At 43.6% G+C, this 25,731-nt stretch overlaps 1 protein-coding gene across 1 annotated transcript in view; it reads right to left on the bottom strand.

Annotated features, from left to right (window-relative positions):
- Positions 1 to 14,202: 14,202 nt before the first annotated feature.
- The window catches only part of FBLN5 (fibulin 5), a 54,041-nt gene continuing 42,512 nt past the window's right edge, over positions 14,203 to 25,731 (bottom strand). The window contains exons 6-8 of the mRNA XM_073350702.2: positions 20,477 to 20,603; positions 18,070 to 18,265; positions 14,203 to 15,005 (exon numbers count right to left, since the gene is read on the bottom strand). Coding sequence (XP_073206803.1) covers positions 14,844 to 15,005; positions 18,070 to 18,265; positions 20,477 to 20,603 — 485 coding nt within the window. The 3' untranslated portion in view covers positions 14,203 to 14,843. The remainder of the gene's footprint in view (positions 15,006 to 18,069; positions 18,266 to 20,476; positions 20,604 to 25,731) is intronic.

The following is a 25,731-nucleotide window of genomic DNA, read 5'->3' on the forward strand; positions in this document are numbered from 1 at the left end:
TTTGTAATCTTCAAATCTATCATTAACATGCAAAGGTCAAGCAGACTTTGCTTTGAACCCTGTTTCAGTGCTCTAGAACTTTGTGATCATCTTGAAATGATATGGTGACTGAATTATGGAAGAACCGTGGCAGGGAGAGTTATTTAAAGGTAGAATGGGAAATGAGACACCGGGAAGATCCTTACTACTCATCTTATTCTTGAATAACACCTTTCATCCAAGAGGACCTCAAAATGCTTTATAAACTATGGGATAGATTGGGAACTTCTTACTCATGCTGATGAGCAGTTACTCATATGAGTCATCCAAATGAAGGCAATAGGATTAACGGTGTGAGAAACTGCTCCCTAGTACAAATACTGGATTCACAATCTGGCTTTATAGAATTCACTTCCCCTCCCAGTAATGTAGGCCCCTGGGTACTGAAATGGAGGAAGGGGTTAACAGCATTCAGTAGCACCAGACACACAGGAGGGGAGGAATGCATACTGCCAGTGAGAGTGCAGGGGGAAATTTAGGTAGGTTGAATGCAATTCCACAACTGGGATTTAGGCAGGAAAGTTAGGTTAATACCCCTATCCTTAGGGAAAATGCAACAGGAAATGTAGTGACTACAGATTGTCAGGACCTCAGTTTTACACCTTAGCCAAAAGACGACATGTCCAGCTGTGCAGTGGCTCAGTACTGACAGAGAGAAGTGTGCAACCTCTTCATGTATTATACAGATTTCCACAGCCCTTGTGGGTTTTCCCTGAAGAAAGACAACCCCATCTGCTTTGCCTGTGAGATCATATAAAAAGGCCAGTGGAACAGTCCCTAGCAGAGGACAGCCCTTGGCCATGGAAATAAATTATCCTTGTGCTGTAAATAGGGCCAAAGGAGGGGACAGTAGTGCTATATACAAACCCAGAAGACAGTGGCACTCCTATGATTGGTTTCAGAGGAACAGCCGTGTTAGTCTGTATTCGCAAAAAGAAAAGGAGTACTTGTGGCACCTTAGAGACTAACCAATTTATTTGAGCATGAGCTTTCGTGAGCTACAGCTCACTTCATCAGATTATCAGATTAATCCTATGATTATAACAGCACTGACCTTAAAAGCACACAGGGAAACAGCTTGAGAGAGGCCACCATGTTCAAAGCTGCGAGCCTGAAGTCAGGCTTTTAAAGCCATATTCAGGCACCTGAATGGAAGTGACTTGCTTTCCACACAAGCCCCTATTCTATGGCAGTGCTTGTGAGCTGCAGATGCTCAGCAGGTTTAATAATCAGGCTATTTCTATTTAGATGCCACCATAGGGCTGCCAGAGCCTGATTTTAGGCTCCCAGTTGAAAAATTTTGGCCATGGACCATAGAACAGTGCTAACAACATTTAGCATGGGTAGATTTATTGGGACATTTGGTTCTGCTCACATGTTTCTAACCAATATTCTTGCCCTGGAGCTCCTTTCCCCTTCCCATCAACTACTGTATCATGCTCTGTCAACATCACTTGATTCAGAGTTTGCAGTGCCGTGACTTCAGTGCACTGGTGACATTGTTAAAGAGCAACATAGCTGTCAATTTGCATTTGAAACTGCTAAAGATCCTTATCAGCGCCGTGAATAGCTTGTAAGTCAACATATTCCCAATGAATGTCAAATTGACATGGCACGCATTACTGCAGTCAGCCTTAGGAGTTATTTGGTGAGAGGAAGGAAAAGCAACACTATGACCCAGCGTCATTTAGCTCCTAGACAAAGGAAATACAGTCAATGACTCAACTGCTTTTGGAATTTACTGTAATAAACAATGGGAGAACATTCCACTTGAAAGAAAACAAATTAGAGATAATTAAACCTGTCATGCAGAAAAACTGGAAATACTTTCTTGTATTAGAGCCATAAGCCATGTAGCACATGTGAGGATGAAAACTAACAACTGGTTATTGATTTAACGATCAGGAAGACCCCCTGGAACTTATGGCCACCAGACTGAGTTGTCTGATTTAGATCATATTAAGTTATTTGTTACAAAGGCTAGTTCACCGTGCAAAGCTAAGGGTGAAATTCTGACCTCAGCAGCTACATGTGCACTCTATACCTTCCCTCAAAGGCAAAGAGCCAGATTGTTGGGACAGCATGGAGTGAAACTACCCCAGGGCCCAGGAAAGTGCATCACCTCCCCACCAGGCAGCAGCAGCATACCACATGTGAGAAGGTGCAGCATGCACGCCCCCTTGCAGCTGGCTAGCTATGCTTGCCATGAGTTGGGATAGGGCCTGGCTAAGGCCCCATGGGCGCTAGCTGGAAGTGGTGCCTGCATTCAGAAGAGTGGAGGGGAGTATAAGTGATCCTGTACTTCCATGGGCAGTTTGAGGAGGAGGAAGGCCCCTTGTGCCCATCTCTCTCCCTGCACACCTGCTGAAGCGTTAATCTGTCTTAACATGAGCCTTAACAGACACAAAAATCAGTCGGAGAATAAGCTGAGACACATGCACACAAAAGCTAGTTGCAGTCTAGATGGATGTTCAAACTGTGAATCTGTGCAACAACATTAATGTCTTCTAGTTTCTTAAGGATGAAATTTTAATTATCCATGACATTCACTAATTATGGCTTATTATCTAGTACCACATGGCATATTTAAAGGAACACTGATATATAGCTATAATACTATATATTTTGTAACAGCACTTATGCCTGATAGATGTAATGATATCAAACTCACTCAATTTCCTTTGTAAAGAGGTTCCCTCAGAATGAATGCGTTAAATGGAATCAAAACCACCACTTAGAAAATGTATCACATTCAGATAGTCACAACATAGTTTAATTCAATTATAGTTTTATTGGAAATGTATTTTTATTAAAAAAGCTTTAAGAACAGTCCCACAAGTGGCAAAACAGTACACAAATTACTCTTTTTCAGATACAAATGAAGTAAGGGTTTGTACGTTAAAGTGTCACGAGCAACAGTGAAGCCATCTATTTTAAATTACAGTTATCTCTTTTGTTACAACCTAGGGTTACAAAACATAGCATGTGTTTAGAAATCTGGAAAGCCTGCATGTAAGGTTTAGGGAAATGACAGTTTAAACAGAAGCAGAAGTTTAATGGAACAGCTGCTGAGCTAGGCAGTGAATCTGTCCCTCCAGCTCTCACTAATTACATGAGAAACGGTTATACCTTTGCTATTTTGGAAGCCCTGGATGCGTTTTAGTATTAATTGTTAGATGATAGGTTGAAGCAGCAGTAGGATAAGCAAGAGACTTGGAACACCTTAAACAAAAGTAATTGAACATTTTCCTGCCCTTTTAAGGCCTGAACAGAGCTTCCTTCTGCCAAAGTTCCTAAAGGGACAGGGAAAAGATGTTCAGGCTGAGGTGGCAAGAAGCCAATCCCCACTATTCTTTCAGGATTTTGCCTTCTTCCTTCTCATCTAGCCTCTCCTGAAAGCTTATATACCCACCAGTCAGGCAATTGGCTCCTTTGTGTTCTTGTGGTGAGCACATGCACTTAATCCCTTTTAGAATAAGACAAGGGTGATTGGATGTTTGAGGTGGTGATCCCCTGCTTTCCAGAATCAGTGTGGGATCCCTTCCTCCTAGAAAGAAAAGGAGTACTTGTGGCACCTTAGAGACTAACCAATTTATTTGAGCATAAGCTTTCGTGAGCTACAGCTCACTTCATCGGATGCATACTGTGGAAACTGCAGAAGACATTATATACACAGAGACCATGAAACAATACCTCCTCCCACCCCACTCTCCTGCTGGTAATAGCTTATCTAAAGTGATCACTCTCCTTACAATGTGTATGATAATCAAGCTGGGCCATTTCCAGCACAAATCCAGGTTTTCTCACCCTCTGCCCCCCCCCCCCCGCCCACAAACTCACTCTCCTGCTGGTAATAGCCCATCCAAAGTGACCACTCTCTTTACAATGTGTATGATAATCAAGGTGGGCCATTTCCAGCATAAATCCAAGTTTAACCAGAACGTCGGGGGGGGAGGGGTAGGAAAAAACAAGGGGAAATAGTCTACCTTGCATGAGCTATTACCAGCAGGAGAGTGAGTTTGTATGTGTATGGGGTGGGGGGTGAGAAAACCTGGATTTGTGCTGGAAATGGCCCACTTGATTTTCATACACATTGTAAGGAGAGTGGTCACTTTGGATAAGCTATTACCAGCAGGAGAGTGAGTTTGTGTGTGTGGTTTTTGAAAAGGGGGGGAGGAGGGGGGAGAAAACCTGGATTTGTGCTGGAAATGGCCCACCTTGATTATCATACACATTGTAAAGAGAGTGGTCACTTTGGATGGGCTATTACCAGCAGGAGAGTGAGTTTGGGGGGGGGGGGCAGAGGGTGAGAAAACCTGGATTTGTGCTGGAAATGGCCCAACTTGATGATCACTTTAGATAAGCTTTTACCAGCAAGACAGTGGGGTGGGAGGGGGTATTGTTTCATGGTCTCTGTGTATATAATGTCTTCTGCAGTTTCCACAGTATGCATCCAATGAAGTGAGCTGTAGCTCACGAAAGCTCATGCTCAAATAAATTGGTTAGTCTCTAAGGTGCCACAAGTACTCCTTTTCTTTTTGCGGATACAGACTAACACGGCTGCTACTCTGAAACCTTCCTCCTAGAGCTGTATACAGCACCCACACATTATTCTAAAGAGATTGTCTGTCTCTCTTTGGGTGTTTATCTATGGCAGCTGCTGTGATGCTATAGACGCGGATTTGAAGGTGACGACCCCTTATTTTCATAACTCCCTGATTTAATTACAGTTTTGGCCCATCATAGTCTTCTAATCTTAGCCGATGGGTCTGATTCTTCATTGTCCTGCACCTTGTGTAGTCACTTAAACTGGTACAAAGTGCTACCAAATTAGAGTGGTAAAAATTGATACCCACTGTGTGCCAGAATAACTGATTGCACAAGGTGCAGGGCAATGGAGACTCAGGCCTGATCAGTCCTTCTGACAATGACGAAGGGGGAGATTTTTGGAAAATGCGCACCCTTCTCTTTGATGTTGCCAATCCCACCCCCACCCCTTCAAGGTTGGAATAATACCAGATTGTCAGGTCTAAAGGAGGTGGTTTTAGAAAATCAGTTACAGCAGGGTGAAAACCCTGAATCCCCTTTTTTGGCAATATTTATCCTGTCACCATATTGGTCATTTTGGCTGCATTCATGCCCATTTTGTGTTCAGTTCCCATAAACATTCTATCAAATGAGCTTTCTGGCTGGAATGCTTCTATAAAACAGCCAATTTGAAGTGAGCATTAGAGAATCTGAATTTATTGGAGCTAGAAACTTGAATCACATTTAGCCAATCAGGGAACACAAACAATGCTAGATGAGCTGTGTCTCCAGTTAAAACTAACTGATGCAACTATAATTGCACACTTTGAATACTGAATGCTCACAATGAGTGCTCATGAACAATCTCTAGACAAAGGCTCCAGTCTTGCAAAGACTTATGCACAATGCTAGACTTTACACACTGAGCAGTCCCATTGAATTCACTGAGATTACTTATAGGGTGGAAAGATAATTCAATGAATGATTTCTCTGAATGATTCTTGGGCCTGCAAAGATATGCACGTGTCCTTCACTTTATGCACTGTGAATAGTCGCACTGAGGTCTCTTCCAACCCTAATCTTCTATGATTGAGGTGAAAGGGACTTTTCCCAATGTGTCACGTTAAGCATGGGCTTGAGTCCTTGCAGAACTGGCACGCATTCACAGCAATATTTCAGTGAATAATCGGAAATATAAGAAAATCTCAAAATGCCTGAGGACATTTCCCAAACAGAAAGAGAAGCTGCAATTGTACAGCTGTTTATATTATTTACTAGAAATGAATCATTCAGCCCTAGTGTGAAAATCCTATATATCTGGATACATTTATAACTGACATTGGGACTCAAACCTTAAACTAAAACGGGGCAAAATCCAGGCCAGATGTAAGGCAGGTGGCAACTTCACTGACTTCAACGCAGTTGTGCTCACATTGCACAACGTATGAATTGGTCTAGTTGTTGTTTTCACAAACTGGGAGAACATCCAAAATGTGAAGTATCCAAATATGTATGACATGACAGTCATGTTCATACTTTTATAGGAAGCACTGAGACTCCCAAACCATCATGAGACAGTCAAAATTTCAGGAGAGAAGCAACTTGCTAGAACCACAAAGTGTTACCTTGGAAGCCAATTTTCTTTATCCTCTTCATAAAATTACATCCTGTAACCAGGTTGCTGATTGGGCAATCAATTCAAAGCTAACACTTTCCCCATGAGAGACAGGATCTGCAGCTTTACCTCACAGTAACTGCAGGGAGGACCAACCAGCTGGCAGGGCAGTGTCATGCCTGTGGTTCCAGAGGAAACATAAGAAAGAATGTTGAGAGCTTGCTGTACAAACCGTGGGTTGGGCAGCAGTGGCGGGTTTAGCCTGGGCTTTGCTGCACTCATAGAAACCCTGAAATCAAGGGTGGGAGTCAGGTAAAAACACACGTCTCCTACTCCAGTAGGGCGGGGTGGCAGTGCATGGGTCTGCCCCATGCTCACCCTGCAGCAGCAGCTCCTGTCCCACAGGTCTGGGCCTGGCTCCCCACTCCAGCCATTGTGACCTGGCGCATGGGTTGCAGAGGGAGAGAGTGTGAGGTAACTTATAGTTACGGATACATCAAAGCATGGAAAGAAATGAAAGCCTCCCAAAGGAGACTATTTAATGCCATCAGGATATATAGTTGCTAGGGGTGTCTTATGAAACGGAGCATTTTCTAGAGATCCCATTTTTACCCAGCCTGACTCTAATAATTATTTTTATGCATTCATATTGACTTGTTTGCATCAAGGTGGATCTAAATTGGGCCAAATCCATCCCTGATGTGACTCCTGTAATGTCAATGGAGTTCACACTAGGGATTAAGTTGGCCCATGGATATCCATGATACAAATAGACATCAAAATTCTAACTGGTACATCCTAGGAATAGGTATAACTCCCCCCCCCCACCCCAGTAATATGTGCATTACTAGATGGAAATGTAAAATTATCAATAATAATGCAAAAAGGCAGAAGTGTTCAATAAATATTTCTGTTCTGTATTTGTGGGAAAACTCATATCATACGATAACACACTTTCCATTCCACCAGTATCTCAGGAGGATGTAAAACAGCAGACAGACATTTTAAAATCAGCAGGTCCAGATAACTTGCACTCAAGAGCTCTTAAGAAGAGCTGTCTGAGGAGCTCGCTGGACCATTAATGTTGATTTTCAATAAATCTTCTGGAACTTCCCTGGTGTTCCAAGACTGGAAGAAAGCTAATGTGCCAATATTTAAAAAAGGTAAGCAGGATGACCCAGTAATTACAAGACTGACAGTATGACATTCATCCCAGGCAAGATAATGGAGCAGCTGATACAGGACTCCATTAATAAGGATTTAAAGGAGGGTAATATAATTAATGCCAATCAACACAGGTTTATGGAAAACAGATCCCAATCAAACTAACTTGATCTTTTTGTGATGAGATTACAAGTTTGGTTGAAGAAAGTAAGTGTTTATGTAATTTGACTTGGTACCTCATGATATTTTGATTAAAAAACTAGATGGATACAAAATTAACATGGCATGCATTAAATGGCTTAAAAACTGGCTAACTGAAAGCTCTCAAAATGTAATTGTATATGAGGAATCATCATCAAACAGGGTTTCTGGGGCGATTCTGCAGGGATTGACTCTTGAACCTACCCTGGTTAACATTTTTATCAATGACCTGGAAGAAATCATCATATTATCACTGATCAAATTTGCATATAACACAAAAATTGGGGGGTGGTAAATAAGAAAGAGGACAGGTCTCTGATATAGAGCATCCTGGATTTCTTGGTAAATTGGGCTCAAGCAAACAACGTATTTTAATATGGCTAAATATAAATGTATACAAAGAATGTAGGCCACACTTATAGGATGGGGAATTCTCTCCCAGTAAGCAGTGACTCTGAAGGAGATTTGGGGCTCATGGTGGACAGTCAGCTGAATGTGAGCTCCCAGTGAAATGCTGTAGCCAAAAGTACTAATGTGATCCTGGAATACATAAACAGGGGAAATCTTGAGTAAGAAGAGAGTTTACTTTACCTCAGCAGTTGGCACTGGGGTGACTGCTTCTGGAATACCGTCTCCAGTCTGGTGTCCACAAATCAGGAAGGATGTTGATAAATTGGAGGGGGTTCAGAGAAGAACCATAAGAATGATTAAGGGATTAGAGAACATATCTTATAGTGATTGAACAATTTGAATCTATCTATTTAGCTTAACAAAGAGAAGATAAAGACTGATCAAATCAAAGTACCTACATGGGAAACAAATATTTGATAGTGGACTTTTCAATCTAGCAGAGAAAGGTATAACACATTCCGATGCTGGAACCTGAAGTTATACAAATTCAGAAGGAAATAAGGTGCACGTTTTTAACAGTGAAGGCAATTATCCACTAGAACAATCTACCATGGATTATGATGGATTCTCCATCACTGGCAATTTTAAAATCTAGATTAGATGTTTTCTAAAAGATCTGCAGTAGGAATTATTTTGGGGGAGTTCTCTGGTCTTTGTTATACAAGAGATCAGACTAGATGATGTCAATGGCCACTTCTGGCCTTTGGGTCTATGAGTATTCTGGTCAAGACCCATAGTGCAGCCTATTCATACAAAAAGTAGGAATAATTTACATAGGGATGAGGTGAGAAGAGAAGCAATTGCTGGATTAGGGGTATCCACATATAAACACTGGGGCAGGGGTGCCTACGGTGGGCTGTCGCTGGGGGTAGGTCACTCAGGCTGCAGAGCAAACTCCCTATGGAGAGGGTGAGATGTCCAAGCCCCTACCTCCACCCTGCTACCCCACTCAGCCCCAGCAGGAGGGCAGAGTATCCAAGCATGAACTCTCCAGGACCCCTGTGTACCACATCATAATGACCTGTGAAATTGCAGAGGGGCCCAAGTTAGGGCTAGCCAGTATCTGCCCCACGCTCCTACAGCTGGCCATAGGTTTGATGGCACATGGTTCTATGCAGAGCAAGCCACAATTTGACTCACAATATACAGCAGCAACATGTGGAGTAATCAAGCTATTTATGTGTACCCATTTGGGATGATCAAACACTGCTCAGTCATCTCTCTTCACCTTGCACTCTTTAGTTATGGCTATTTCCAAATGTATATATACACACCATATCATATCCAATTTTAGCCATTGTAAATTCTCTCTCAATTCATGCAGAAATGTGTAGAGAGAGAGAGAGAGAGACACACACACACACCCCCACAAATTACAGGAAGATCCTCCGTTGGTGTAATTTGTCATAGCTCTATTGAAGTCAATGGAGCTATGCCAATTTATACTAGCTGAGGATCTGCCCATGCAGTAGACAGACTTATTCGCCTTTGTACAACATTCTGCACTTAACTGTAGCAAGAATGAATCATGAGGCAGAATTAAACAACATACAAGCAAGATTCATTTCTTTTCCATGTTGCTGAGCTGTGAATTTCTTTCAGAAGGTTTTTAACACTGATAGATACTACAGAGACAAGTGCAACAGGAAATCCTAGAGACAGACTAGATTTGGGAACCATTGAACAGTGATACTGTTCCATCTATTTTTAGCTAGAGAAGACTGGATTTATTGATTGCGCTGATGCTAATGATGCACCTAAGATATAATGAAAGGTAAAGTGAGACCCAAGCTATGCTTGGGAGCAGGACCCAGGACTACATCTGAACAGAGGGACAAATCTTTCAAGAGAGGGCCAGAGAGGGCTAAAGTGGAATGTAGACTCCCATGTTGAGAACTAACAATCCTGACTTATGCATGAGCTCAGTCCTGAGAGATGCTGAAATCTCAACTCTTCTCAACCTTGGGTGTTCAGACCCTCTAGGGACAAGTTACCGTGTGACAAACCAGGGTGTGAATCTACAGCCCACCAGCTTACGCAGTAACATCCTGCATGGACTTTGCTACAGCACACTTGAAAGTCCTGGAGTATGGCTTGGCTGACTATACTTTGAAGTAGTAGCACATCAAGCCACACTCCAGGAATTTAGCTCAACGTCCACACAGGATGTTACTGTGCAGCAAGCTGTTTTACTATAGAATCACACTCTGGCTTACTGTGCAGTAATTTGCTGTGTAGACAAACCCCGAGAATTTGGTTTAATCTAAGTTAGAGGACTGATAAGTAGGTCAGTGTCAATTTTATTCAGTTAAAAATCCATGAATGGAAGCCTGGCCTGTGATTGTGTATCCCCTTGTAGGGGGATGGTCTAGAAATACTTAGTCCTGCCATGAGTTCAGGGGACTAGACTTCATGACCTCTCAAGGTCTCTTCCAATCCTATGATTCTACAGCAGGAAGCAGAATAGGAACTATGCCCAAACAAACCCTCATTTAAAAAAAAAAAAAGGGGTTCAGGTTGAAAGTATGTTTCAGTGGAGGTCAGTTAATAGAAAATAACATCCCATTTGCTGCATAAAAAGTATACCCCTAAGAAGATCCCCAAGTTGAACAGTCTGGAAATAAACAATTAGAGGATCCAGTCAGTTCCCCACTATCATATCATCCTTCACCACTCATCTGGGTAGGGGGGGGAATAGCTCAGTGGTGAGCATTGGCCTGCTAAACCCAGGGTTAGATTTGGGATCTGGGGCAAAAATTGGGGATTGGTCCTGCTTTGAGCAGGGGGTTGGACTAGATGACCTCCTGAGGTCCCTTCCAACCCTGAGATTCTATGGCACAATCTTCATTTGTCATCCTACCTGGCTCGCATCACCCCCTGTATCCATTTGTGGGAATAGATTCCCCGCTTGGTTTGTTCTGTAGTGAAGTTACTATTATTTATTTGTATTACAGTATTTTCAGGGTATGTCTACACTCCGATTAGACACCTATGGCTGGCTCGTTCCAGCTGACTCAGGATCATGGAGCTCGGGCTATTTAATTGCAGTGCAGATGTTCTGGCTCAGGTTGCAGCCCAAACTCTGGGGTCCTCCCACCCCGCAGGGTCCAAGAGCCTGAATCTACACCACAGTTGAACAGCCCCTTAGCCCAAGCCAGCTGCATGGGTCGCCCATGGATATTTAATTGCAGTGTAGCCATACCCCTAAAGGCCCCTACAGAGATTATGTTAGATACTACAAACACATAGCAAGAGAGACTTTCTGCCCCAAAGAATTTACAGTCTAAAGAGACAAGACAGTCACAGGGTGGAAGGGGAAAGAGATGCAAAGTGACTTTCCCAAGGTCACACAGCAGGTGAGTGGCAGAACCAGAAACAGACCACGGGTCTCCTGACTTCCAGTCTAGTGCCATATTCACTAGACCACGTGTGCTGCCAGCTCTATACTGTTGATTAGATCTATTGTTTATTAAATGTGCAGCAAATAGAGACATGTCAGAGTTCAGCATGACGCAGTGGGGGACTAGGAGACTAATTGTACGACTAAGACTAGAATTATGGCTCTGGCTGGTGTTATAGAAAGTTTGGAGCTGGAGGGGGTGGCAGAGCAGGGCTTCTCCCCAGTGTAACAAGCACTCATAGCGATGCCCGCACTCGCTTTAGGCCCAGTTTACTGTTCAAACTGAAGCAAACAAGAAGGTCCTCCCACTGTCCTATGGTTTCACAGCCTCCCATCCCAGGTGTCTTTAGTAATACTGCTTCCTACTACTCCATCCAGCTCCCTGCTCCACCAGTCCTCATTCGGCCAGCTCTGGTGCTCTTCTGGAAAAGCAACTCCAGGATAACCTTCCTGAGTACCTGGCTCCTTGCTCTGAGGATCTACCAGAGACATTAGCACCACTCCTCTACAGTTCCTCATTCCAGGCATAGCCTGTCATGCCTCCTCTCCCTGCCCTCTGATAGTCTTTTATAGCCACAGGTGTAGCTCTATCCCATTTAATTATCTCAACTGGACACACCTGCTCTGCTGACAGGGCCTCGTTATCTTGCGACACAGGGTTATGTAAAGGTTTGCAGAGCTTGAAAGTTTGCATTTTTAACTATCTGAATCTATAGTATGTGAAAACTAACATGTGTAGTCCTTATTTGTGAGAACTGCTATAACCTATGCTTTTGTACTAGTATATTGGAAATGGATCCTTTGAATAGAAAATGTGGGGGCATTAGATGTTGTAATCATTAGTAATTTGTTATTTTGAAGTTGGTATATAGTTTGGCAAGGTTCAGGTTGGCCAGGGTGATAGCAAGTGATAGAAGACTTTATGGCAGAGGGGAAGTGGCTGATTTTCAAGGCTTCCAGACATTTTCAGGTTTTTTTAGACACAAAGTGTTTGTGTTGAAAGTGTGATATTGTTTTATGGGCATTCCTGGGCTCTGTTGAATCACGCTTTCAACCTTACGTCTCTTTCAACAAATGTTTTGTTATGGAATTCCTCTGGTGTTTTCTTGTGCTTTAATGAATTCCAAAGGCTAGATTAAGTTCGCACAGGGTGGCCCAGAAGAAGAGACCTGCTCCAAGAGATTATATAAGGACCAACAAAGTGGGGTTTCTCTCCAGTGGGTGATATTGGGGGTGGACAGAGCAGGATTCCTTCGTGGGCTAAGGGATTAGTGGAGGGAGAAGGAGAGGAGAGGGTTTTTGCTACATAGAAAACTATAAGCATTAAAGTTTCATAACAGACAGCATTAAGAGTTAAACGTCTTTAATGCAAGACTTTGCCTTTCCCTGTCCTGCTCCCAGATCTCTTGTTTCTCACTTTTTACCTTCCCCTGTCACCTGTCAGTGCTACTCTATCCTGCCCTCCCAACCATGTCTCCCATCACCTGCCCTCCCCTTTCTTCCAAGCCTGAAGAATATGATGCTTGGACCCCTTTTGAGCCTCAGTCCCTGTTGATACTTCTCTCTATACTCCTTCCCTAGCTCCTCCAGGATGGCTGCCTGACCACATGTCTCCCTGACCTCCCATCTTTTCTTTCTGGCTCAGCACAGCCTGGCAGAAATCAGCAGGGTTGTTATATAATCATATAAAGGATTGTATATGATGGTCTGTAGACACATGAAAACAGTTCTGTCCCAGTGCGTCCCACACTGCAGCTGAGGTAACAGGAAAAGATAAAATAATAAAGAAACAAAATACAGTGTCCTGCTACTTTAAGGCACACTCTGCTCTATGCAGAGCATTTCTCTGCTCTGGTCCAATGTGCCGGGGCTTTCTTCAGGCTGATTAAAAATAAAGAGCAACCTGGTAAACAAAGGGTACTTCTGCTGGGGGAAATAAAAACCAGTCCTGAATTTGCAAAGCCTATTATAAGCAAGATAGTCAGTTTCTCCATTCCTTCATGCAATCCCTGCCTGAGAGCTTCCTGAGCCTGCAGTCCTTCTCTTTTACATCACTACACTAATGAAGCTCTAGTATACTGCTTCCCAGACTACCATAACGTGGGAGTACAAACACCTCATTCTGAGCTCTTTCAGATTATAGATCTTTGTATACCCTCTATTAGCCCTCTGAGAAACACTGGGTCACTTGTCTTCAGACAGGCCTGCACAATTTAGCCTTTGTTGGCCAAGCCCATTTGGGAGGTAAGATTAGCCAATGGAGAGGAAAAAACCTGGAAACATTGCAAATAGTCAACAAGAGAGAAACTTACAAAAACCACATCAGGGTGAAATCCTGGCCCATTAAAGTCAATGGCAAAACTCCCCTTGATTTCAACTGGGCCACACAACTTTAAAAATTCATTTTCTATTTTTTTCCCCAAAACTTTTCAGAAAAATTCTATTCTGGGAAAAGCTTTGGCATAGGTAATTTCAGGGGGATTATTTTCTTTTGGAGGAAATTGGGTTTGGCAAAATTGAATATTGGGGTTACAATGGGAAATTAGCTTTGGCCATAACCACAGAACTAGCACAAAGCACTTCAAATCTTCGCTAATTATGCACAATCATTAAAGTATGCAAAGCAGTTGAACACTCAGGACCTGATTCTCAGTTATGCTAAGGCCCCTTTATACTGTTCTGGCAGCATAAATTTATGCTCATGCTGCCTTGGTGGTATAAAGAGTAGGGCCTTGGTGAAAATAAGGATCAGGCCCTAATTATTTTAAAATACACAATCCAGTGATAGATCTCTTTGAACTCAATTATGTAGAAATATTTAATACAGTGAGGAACCCACGCAGGTGACACTTTGTTAAAAAGGAGGGCTTATAGATCCAGCAAGCATAGCACAACATGTATTTTAGAAAGAACTTACAATGACTCATCTAAAAAATGTGATCAAAAAGGACAGATGGAACTAAGACAAAGGTAGGGACAACTGAGACAGACAATTTCAGAAACAACTGGCAATGGTAGTTAGTGCTTCTCAGATTCCACTTTTGGACAGGTGAATTTTTTGTTTGTTTGCCTTCCTTTTAAAATGAAAAAAGCAAAATAGCAAAAGCCAGCTTTTTCCTCAGTTTGTTTGGTGCCTTTGCTAAGCAGTATTGCAGTTACAGAGGTGGGGAGGTTCACAGTTTTTGGAGCATGAAATCACACCCTAGAAAAGTTTTTAAAATCAACAACAACAAAAATGGTTCTTAAAACATATAATCACATATAAAATCATACGGGGTCTGATGACAATACATGTTCTGATGTCTGCATCCTGGAAAGGACTGCATATGAAGAGGCTTCTCTCATCAGATGGCATAGGCTGTTGGGGCTGTGGTAACACTGGTTAGCTTTTGAGCTGCTATATTTTTCTGAGGAAAAAGATCTGCAGAAAGGGGCTAATGTCTTTTTGTTGTTGCTTTTAACGTTTAAAGGGAATGTACTGAAGGTTTAGAACGGGTACTGTGATACGTATATCCTCAGCCGGATGACAGAGCTCCCTCTGAAGTTGATGACAGTGTTGACTGTGATCATTTCCAAGTCCAATTGAATGGTACGTGGCCCTTTCACAGGACGGGTCATCACTAGAGTAGCACTGATAGGTCCCGTTTGCTGCATGGAAAACAGAGAGAGAAGCAGGTGAGATTTCCAAAGATGACACATGAAGTTTATGATCTTAGAGTATATCACTTAATGTTTGAGTGTCTAACATCTCAAAACGATGCTTACTTAGCCCTTCCATCCATTTTGCTGAGATGGGCAAATGACATTATTCCTCTTTGACAGATGAAAAGATTTGGGCACAGAGTAGTTAAGTGAACAAAGGTCAGGCAGCAAGTCAATGGTACAGCTGAGAATTAAAGCCAGGTTTCCTGACCCCTAGTTTAGTGTCCTATACATTGTAACTCATTGACTTAGTGAGTACATGGGTGGGACACCTCCAGAGAAAACCCAGGTACTGGTGATTCAATAGGTCTCACTATTTTCTCTAAAGGTACGTACACAGCAATGGAGGTGTGATCATAGTGCAGATTAGCATAACTGTGCTAACTTTAATTTAGCTTATATGGGTAACAATAGTAGTAAAGATGTAGCAGCCTGGGCTCCAGTGGGGCTAGTACAAGCCCATGTACAAGCCCACTGGGGACCGTGGGTACATATTTGGGTTGCTAACCTGTGATGAAGCCTGTGTTGCCTTGTCTCTTCTCTCATAATTACAAGTTAGCTAGATTTACACTAGCTTTAAACACCCTTCATTTGCTGTGTAGACATACCCTGTCGTTACTGAAGCAATGCTCTAGCATAGTGGTAGAGGACACTGTGCTGCTGTGGTTGCTGTATTTTGACTGATGTATAAAACAGAGGTAATTAAAGACCCATGTCACTCACCGTAAATTCTTAAGCAGATAATTACATTCTGCCTGCCTAAATATCTCCCCCAGTCCACTTTCAATTAGAAAAGGCGCTTTGCATTTCCTGTTCTGAACTGTTGTGTATTTACATGCACTGTTGAGAGCTACTGCACTTCACCCCAGAGGTGGCTGCGTTTCAATGGTATAGGAAGTGTCACTTTGTACAGTTTTATCAGTTTGTAAAGCATGTGGGGATCCTTGCAGATGAAAGTTGTTATTGTACATATAAATCTATTGTTATTATCTGGAGAAAAAGCAAGAACATGGATTCAAGAGGTGCTGACATGTTGGGTCAGGTATTCTTTTCCTGTTTCCGTTAATTCTTAAGCTTCATGAAGTTCATTTTGGTTTGATGCAGAGAAAATTTATCCACTTAAAGAGACACTGTGGAGTGGTTTTAAGTACCAATATTTAGACTTTATTTAAAAAGAATATATTACAAAAACTTCATATGTCTAGAAAACTGTTCATGAATATTTTTCCGGTTTCAATGGAAACAGGATTGGTTTTTCATTTGCATAAGTATGTGTTGCAAAATTGGACCCTTCTGAGAGACTCCTTTAAATGTATTATACACAAAGGTGAAAGCAATGCTAGGATTGTGGGTCAGATTTTCAGATGTACTCAGCACTCATAATAAATTCATCCCTCAAGCACTTCTGAAAATCTGACTCTCATTTAGGTACCTAAATGGGGGTTCTATGCTTGATAATCTAGCCAGAATGGTTGGTTCTCAGCACTTGAAAATCTGGTCCTGTGTTGGTAAATTGAGTAGCAAATCACCATTCAGCAGAACATCACACACACAGCCTGGGACCTGTTTTACTGAGAGACATAATGCTAGCTAGAGTGCTTGGGTTAGCTCCTGCAAGGTTTTGAAAAAGTACCACAAAAATTTGAGCTGACAGTGGGATAGCTCACCAGAGATGGGCAGCATGGTCTTAAGTTTAACAACCCACCTGACTGATGGCACCTTTAACAATACAGCAGTATCTGCCTGCCCCACCCTCATCCCCCACATCTGCAACCTCTCGTTTTTATTTTATTTTTTTTCAAAACAAAGGAACAGGCACCACCTGCTGGTTATAACCTAGACACTCTGGGAATATTCTGTTACCAGTTAAAGGAAAAGTGCAACATGTCCAATAAAAGAAAGGCCTTGGGTACTTTCTGGGATAAATGAAAGACAGGAATCAGATATGAACAATGGGATTTGTCCGTGAACCCCAGACAACTTACTGATCAGCCCAGATAGGTGAAAAAATCTGGAACAATACAACTTTGCAACAGCAAAATGCTTCTAACAGGATGGAAATGATTATCTCCTGAACTGCCTGGAACCTTAAGACAAAGCTGATGCCATTTTAAAGTTCGGAATCCGATGCTACCATGAAGAATGTGAATTGGGAAATGCCAGAATCTGTTCTAATATTATTTCCTATAATGTTCTGAAAGTGTCATTTCATGTATTCCAATGAATGGCACTTGGTTTGATTATCAGGGACAGATTCTGCTTGTGGTTACTACCCAAGCTTCTGAGTCCCACCAAGCATGATGCTCCTTGTTCTAAGAATGTCAGCTGTCCAATACCTATCCAATGGAAAGGGAGGGGTGCGGGAGAGAGAAAGAGGTCAGCTGCAAATTTTGTGGGAAATTTGGACTTTGTATTGAAAATCCAAAACCCTGCAAACTGAATTTTTTTCAGTTTTTAGCCAAAAACGTTTGTGTTTTGAATGAACATTTTGAGTTTTGGATTTTCAGTTTTCTGATGAAAAAATCGAAAAGTCTTGAAGAAAACAGTCACTCTCTGCACAAACTTTCTTTTAATAGAAAACTCAGTTTTTCAGTTAAAAAAAGAAACTGACAACATTTTAAACCAGCCTCCCTCCTCAGCTATTTCAAGATGTGAGGTCACAGATCTCACTGCGCCCTATTGCCATGTATGGAATAGCACAAGTGGGGCATGCTGGGCCAGTCTGGTGAATTTCCTACACTGCCATTATCGAGGATCTTTCCCTAGGATACGTCACCTTTCTGTAGAACCAGCATCCACAGCCTTTCTGGGTTTGAGCAGCCCACTGTGATTATGGACCAGTACATTACACTACATGGCTATGGATGTAGTATGACAGACACACATCTGCCCCTATGAGAGATCTTGCGCTGAAATTTTAAATAGTATACATTAAAAACTTAGTACAGCTGTCAGAGAAGGATGTGGCAAACTATAAGATACTGGTAGGGCTCTATACAGACTTACTCACCCGCATGTAGAATTCTCTGCCCTCATTCCCTGATTTGATTTGGAAGATGTAATAGGCACCAGGGTAGCGAGTTGTTGCTTGCATTTGGAAGATGTCAGAAGGCACGGATCGTCCTGACACCACGTCCATGTCTCTGTATAGGATGGTGAATGGTTGATCTCTGCAACCGGGGTTTTCAGCTGGACACATGCAGCGACTAATGTGGACAGAATTATCATCAGTATTGAGCAAATTCTGCAACATCTAATTCACTACATGTTGCTATGAAAGCAAAAAATAATGGAGTACAAAACTTAACCGGCTTAAAGAACCAATGCAATTTTCATTTCCTTTGCTTGCATTCAGCGCTCCACCCCCATCCTGCCTATATCTCTGCCTTCATCTTCCTCCTGCTCTCCGGGCTCTGCCAAAACTGCTCTTCATACTGCAACTTTTGTCTCCTTTGATCGCTCAAAAATTTGGACTTTCTTTTCTGGCAGCTCTGCAGCTATGGCCTCCCATTGCACGATTGTCCTGGTAGGAATTTAGCCTATAAACTCTTCAGGGTAGGGACCTGCTAATTATTGGCCCAGATCATGGTGCAGAACTATGAACATCAGTTTTCAGAGTAGCAGCCATGTTAGTCTCTATTCGCAAAAAGAAAAGGAGTACTTGTGGCACCTTAGAGACTAACAAATTTATTTGAGCATAAGCTTTTGTGAGCTGTAGCTCACGAAAGCTTATGCTCAAATAAATTTGTTAGTCTCTAAGGTGCCTCAAGTACTCCTTTTCTTTTCATGAACATCAGTGGTGCTATAAGGTGTGTCTGACACCTTTTGAGTACAGGCCATAGATTAAATACAGTCAAAGAATAAATTTAAAGACTGGCCAGAGCCACAAAGCCCAATTCTTCCTAAGCCTGAGTCTGGAGTTTTGGTTCAGGCACAGCTCTAATTAAATCAGACAGTCCACAATGATGATCTAAATAGCCCCCTCTCTTTACTAGACACACCAATCGTAATCCATGAACACCCCATGGATGGTCCAAACTTGAGCAAACTCTTGCACTGACGGCCAATAAAGGTAAATTTTGTTATCAATGTTATGTTCTAATGGTCCCTGCTGGCCTTAAATTCTGTGAACATTAAAAGATCCAGCAACTTGCTTTCCTTTGATCACACTTAATCCCATTGTTCAGGCTGATGACATTACCCTAACTGCTTCCTAGAATCTCTCATGTTCCCTCTATTGAAGTAATGCTAATTTCCTTGACAGTACTTCTAAAGTAAACTCAGAGTCTGCATATATATTTTAGAGCACTTTAAAATATGGCTCTTAAAACCAGAATTTTGACCTTGGGGCAAAACTTCCAAAAGCAGCCCCTGCAGATCGCAGGCAGAGAGCAAGAAACTTGTACAAGCCACATTTGCTGAAAGTGCTCAGATTCTCAATGCATCGGTGTTGCTCAGGTTGTGACCAGAGTATGTCACCTTGAGCCACCCAGTTACTATAACTGGTGATAATAGATTGGCTGGCAACCCTTTGGATGTTAACAGAGCCCTAGTCTTGTTGCACGTCTTTTGTTCTCTTTGGCTTCAGCTACTGACATACCATCTGGAGATTTAAGCTTAATATTGAGTAACTTCCCAAGGGGGCAGCAGGTGCCATACGCCAATTGAAATAAATCCCAAGTGACTGAGATAAAACTGGGGAGAATTTCAGCCATAATTTGAGTCCCAAGTGTGTGCAAAAAAAGTTAGGAGAACCATGTGATTTTGTAAGATGCTGGGGTTTTTAGCAGGGGGATTGTATCTTGGGAACACCGGGCTCAAAGGACCCCACATGTGGACCACTAACAGTACCTAGGACCCCCAGGAGGCAAAGCAAATTTCAAGACAATGTCAGTCAGCAGGTGGATTTTACAACTCTTAGATGAGTCATCTTTTAAACAGTAAGGGACTCAATCTTAACTCTAGCAGAGCTGCCACTCCTCTCTAGTTCAGTGTGTTATGCTTTCAAAGCACTGGACAAACATTAACTAGTGAATCCTCACAACCCCCTGGATTAGGTAGGTAAGGAAGTACTATTATTAACAAATAGATTAGGTTTGATCAAGTATGATTAAAGGCAGGTGGCAATGGAGTAACTAACTTTCTTTTGTTGCATTACAACCATTATGGTCTTCTCTGCTGCACTCATTTTGGTGAGGGCTTTTCCAGCTTAACTTCCCACACAACTGAATCTCCTGCCACCTGATGACTTGGCAAGTAATTGCAATTTATCATTTTTATAAAGCTTGCTAATAATAAATGCAACACTAATGTCTGTATAGCACTTTAGATGTACTTTGCTGTCATGTTGCAGAAGTGCAATTTATTTGCCTCAAGCAGATTTACTGCCCTTCCACTTCTATGGGTCTGTTACTCACTTGTCATTGATCTGGATATAAGGATCCTCACACTTTACTGGGTCTAGACATTTGTATCCTCCTTGGATATTGAAACAGGTTTGCTGCGTAGTACAAGTGAAGTTTCTAGTCTCACATTCATTGATATCTGAAACACAAAAATGAGAGGAAAGATAATACAAGGAAAACTCTACAAGATGCCACCCTTGTAAAGTGTGGCCTAGTGGTTGGAGCAATGAACTGGGACTCAGGAGACCTGGCTTTGCCACTGACTTCCTGGATGACCTTGGGCAAGTCACGTCCCCCCTCTGTGCTCAATTTCCCGCATCTGTAAAATGGGGGCTATGACACTGACCTCCTTTATAAAGTACTTCGAGATCTATGGATGAAAACAGCTATATAATAGCTAGATTTCATTTATTATTTGTATTTTATTATAATGAAGCAACCTCCCCTATTAAGAGATTGCATCAAAGTATCACCAAACAAAGTACAACTCTGCTCCATCTGTATTAGAAGGCTACCTCTGATAAGTAAGGATGGATTACTAACCTTGTAGTAACTTGAGCTCTTGTGCTATTTAGATTGTGCATAGGCCCAGGACCAGAGATTTTTCACTAGCAGAGTCTGGGCCATGTGCGCATCCTTGTGTGCAGCATAAGGGGCGCTGCCAGATCATGGCCATCTTAGTTCCCTCTCCACCATCAGTGCCCAGCAGGGGGAGACCACGCAGTGGAGAAGGAGTGTTGGTAGTGCACTGCACAGCTCAAAGCACTCAAGTTACTGCAAGGTAAGTAATCCATCCTTCTTCTTCAAGTGGCTGTCCCTATGTGTAATGCACTTCAGATGATTTACAAACAGTGTCCGTTTCAAAGAAGTGTCTGCTTGGAGTCCTATGACACAGCAGATTGCAGAGCTGTCCTGCCAGGAGAGGCAGTAGAAGCAGCTGCTTGCACCAGTGCATATTGTCTAGCAAAGGTGTGAACAGAACTCCAAGTTTCTACTCTGCACATGTCAGCAATAGGAACGTCTCTAAAGAAAGCTACCGGTGCTGCCTGAGCTCCAGTTGAGTGAGTTCATATGATGCCCTCAAGGGACATATTGTTCAACTTCCCAGAGTAGGTGCTGGGGGAGAAGCAGGGGAGGGGTGGAAGAGGGGAGGCGGGTGACGGCCCACGGCCCAGCACCCCCACTAAGGCTGGGAGTGCGTGGCCTGGGACCCCCGCTGGTGCTGAGAGGGGGGAGGATGGGTGGTGGCGTGCGGCCCAGGACCCCTGCTGGTCCTGGAGGAGGAGGATTGGCAGGGCTGGCAGGTTCCCTACCTGGTTCCAACCAGCATGTCCCTGCAGCTCCTAGGGGAAGGGGTGCCCAGAGGGGCGCCACACGCTGCTTCTGCCACAAGTGCCAGCTCCACAGCTCCCATTGGCCGGAAACCACAGCCAATGGGAGCTGCGAGGGCAGTGGCTGCAGGCGCGGGCAGCACACAGAGCCCCCCGGACTCTCCGCCTAGGAGCTGCAGGAACATCCTGGTGGGAGCTGGGGAGCCTTCTCCCAGGTAAGCACCACCGCCATGCACCCCAACTCCCTGCCCCAGCCCCGAGCCCCCTCCCACACACCCAAACTGCTACTGCAGCCTGAGCCAGCATCAGCTGCTGCATAAGTCACAGAAAGTCATGGAATCCATCACTTCTGTGACCTCTGAGACAGACACACAGCCTTATACATAAGTACTTGTGGCCATATGACCCAACAGTGATGAGCAGGGTTTCTCTGGATGTTCTGGGGCTCAAACAGATCTGCTGTATGAGCCTGGTGATGGAGAGCAAATGGTCATCTGGTAAGTATGTTTGTAACAGCATCCAGCCTGACCCTGATAAACTCTGTCGACTGTGAGGGTTCCAGGGTAGACTTCTCCAGGTTCACTCTGAAGTCCAGCCTCTCAAACAGATGTAGAAGTATGGCAGTTGCTTCTCGTGTTTCCCTGTAAGATCACCCCTTCAGGAGCCAGTCATCTAAGTAAGGGTAAACTGTCATTCCTTGCAGATGAAAGTGAGCTGCTACCAATGAAGGTACGTTGGTGAAAACTCTAGATTCTATGAAGATCCCAAAGAGGAGATCCCTGGTAGGGGTGTTGACTGGCCACAAATCTCAGGAATCTCTGTTGTGCTAGATGAATGTCTGTATGAATGCAGACATCTTTGAGACCAAGGGCCTGAGAATCAATTGTCTGGATCTAGCACCAGAAAAGGGGATGATAGGATCACCATTCTGAACTTTGGGTGGTGAATGAACTTGTTTGTTCCCTGAGGTCCACAGTGGGTCTCTATCCCCCAGTCTTCTTGGGAATGTGGAAATACCTTGAGTAGACAATCCCTTTCTCCTTGCTGTTGGAGATATTAGTTCTATTGCCTCCATTTAAAGGTGCGACTCTACCTCCTGCAGAAGAATGCGCTTGTGCTTTATGAAAAGGAGGACTTGTGGCACCTTAGAGACTAACAAATTTATTTGAGCATAAGCTTTTGTGAGCTACAGCTCACTTCATTGGATGACATGTCCATGTGCTTGTGAGAATGTGCTTGAAAGAGGACAGGGAGGGCCATTGGGGAGGAAAGAGAACTGAATAGTGTATCCCAAGGAGACAACCTCTAGGATCCATCTGTCCATTGTGATTTCTGTCCAGGCAGATAGTGGGAAAGTCAACCTCCAAAGGGAGGGAAAGATCTGAGAGTTTGTGCAGATCTGGAGGGACAGTTAGTGTCTGGCTTTTGCAGGTCCTGTCAAAATACCAGTCCAGATGGTGGAAGATAGTTGACCTTGGGCACCCTTTCTATGTGTCCCCTGCTGCTTGTGTGGTAGCTCATACTCCCACTAGTGATAAAAGGCAGGTGGGGTTGGTCATCTGCACTGTGGCTCACTGGGCTTCTTCTTCACTGCACATGTGTAAATACCCAGCAATCAAAGTGTGGCTCTGGGGTCTTTCAACAAACTGAGAGATTCATCTGTCTTAGCACTGAATAGAGTGTCACACTCAAACAGAAGGTGTTTCGGCATCATCTGAACTTCCTTTGGGATTCCTGAGAAGGGCATGACGGGTGTCTCATCATGGCAGTAGTGGCCATGAATCTCTCCACCATGTCCGCTGCAACTAAGGTATCTGGAGTGCCAATCTTGTTACCAACCCTCCTTCATCAAGTAGAGTCTGGAAGTGGTCTCTAATATCCTGAAGAACCAAAAGCTGGTCAGCTTGTCATAAATAGTAAAATCATATTTGACCATCAGAGCTTGGCAGTTTGAGACTTGGAATTGCAGAGAGGCCAAGGAATGAGACTTTCTGCCAAAGAGGTCAAGCCTCTTCACTTCTTTCTCATGAAGCATTGACTAAGCCTGTCTCTGTCAACTATGCTCAGTGGCTGTTGAAACTACCAACAATTTGGGAGGCCAGTGAGAAAATAACTACTGTGACCCTTTTGCAGGCACTAAATACCTCTCCTCAGCCTGCTTGGACACTGGTGGGATTGTCATGGTTGTCTGCCAGAGAGTCCTGGGGGGTTTGAGGATTGCCTCATTAATAGGGAGCACCACTGCTCTGGTCCAGTTTATGCAAAATGTCTAGCAGTTTGTGTGGTGCTTTCTGGACCTCTTCCAGGGGGATGTGAAGTGACAGCCACTCTCTTGAGTAAGTCTTGGAAGGCCTTTGGGGTGCATAGGGGAATCTGTAATCACAGCATCATCTGGGGAAGAGGAGGACAAGGTCACAGGCACAAAATCCTCCTTATGATGCTCTTCATCCTCCTGCTGCTGGAGTTGAGGCTCTTGGGCAGGCTAAGGAAGTTCTTCCTCCACCCTGGGATCCATTATCTCCTTAGGTCCTGTATGTCTTAAGGTGGGTATATTGGATTGGATGGTCCCTGAAGAGCCTTGAGACTTAATACCATCACTGCATGACATTGTAGCCCCTCAGTAATGGACGCTGGGGTGCTGGGTACCAGTGAGTATATGGGGGAGAGGGTATCCTCTAGTACAAGAGTAGTGAGATACTGTGGAGACTCTCAATATTTTATCAGGGCTCAATCCTCTGCAGGAGTCCCGAGGGACATAGTCTGGGACAGGTGCCTGCTGTAGTTCTCTTCTGACTTTCTGGATCTGAGGTCAGAATCCTCAAAGGGAGGCTCTTCATGTTGCAGGAGGTGGTCGTGATCTGCCTTTACTCGTTGATGGTATCGGAGACAGTCTGCCTCATCCCCAACTTGTTGGTGGGGATTGGAAAGTGGTACCACAGAGAAAGTGGCATCAGTTGAAGTCTTGGTGCCAGGTGTTGAGGTCTGGAAAGGAGGAGTGACTCCAGTTCTAGGAATAGCAGAAGATTTTCTGGAATCAGAAAGCCAGACAGAGTTGATGGGGATGTCTCCACAGCTCAGGCCACTGAATAAGAGGTCACTAAATCCGATGGTACCAATGAGGGTTTTGGTGATGAAGAAGCAGTCCCCAGTACTGGAAGGTGCTGCAGTTTTGCCCTTTGAAGAAGTCCCAGTCTGTTCCTTCTCAGTACTGTATGGTCCTGCTCTGAAGTACAAATCTCCCAGTGACTTGGAATGGGGCAGGGATTTCTGCCTCTTCTTAGATTTGAATGGGGAATCTTCCCTCTTGTCCTTATGAACGCACTTGCGTCTCCCTTCCCTTCCCTGCTCTCCTGAGCCTCTCTGAGCTGGTGAGGGGTGGAGGTCTTGGAACTGCCCAGGGACCGAGGAAGAGGGGCCAATCCTACCTTCTTCAAGTTGGTGTACAGGGGCATTCCCCTCACTTTCATGTACTCCTCAAAGAGAAACTTTTGGAGCTGAAACTCCCTGGACTGCTTTTTCCTACTCAGAAATGACCTGCAGAATACTGGAAAGGACATTGGCTTCCCCCAGGAAGTACAGACAGATAACGCAATAGTCGGTGACCAGGAAGGGCTTGGAGCATATATTGCAATTTTTGAAACCAGAGATTCTTGGCATACTCCCCACAACCATTGGGTGGGTGGGTGTGGGTGTGTATACAGCAATGACTTCCCACCATTGGAAAGGGTTTCCAAAAATAGGGAACCAGACCCCTAAATCTATTGCTTAACTATACTATAAAACTATCTAACTATGAAAATTCTCACAACTTTGAAAACTATTTACAGAGAGAATCTGAAGAAGTCAGCATGAACACTGATGCTCCCTCCTAGCCCACGTGCAGTAAAAAGGAACTTAAAGGTAACAAACTAAGAGATAAGAGGGTGGCTGTCTAGC

The sequence above is a fragment of the Lepidochelys kempii genome, chromosome 6, assembly GCF_965140285.1.
Source record: "Lepidochelys kempii isolate rLepKem1 chromosome 6, rLepKem1.hap1, whole genome shotgun sequence".
NCBI classification, from domain to species: Eukaryota; Metazoa; Chordata; order Testudines; family Cheloniidae; genus Lepidochelys; species Lepidochelys kempii.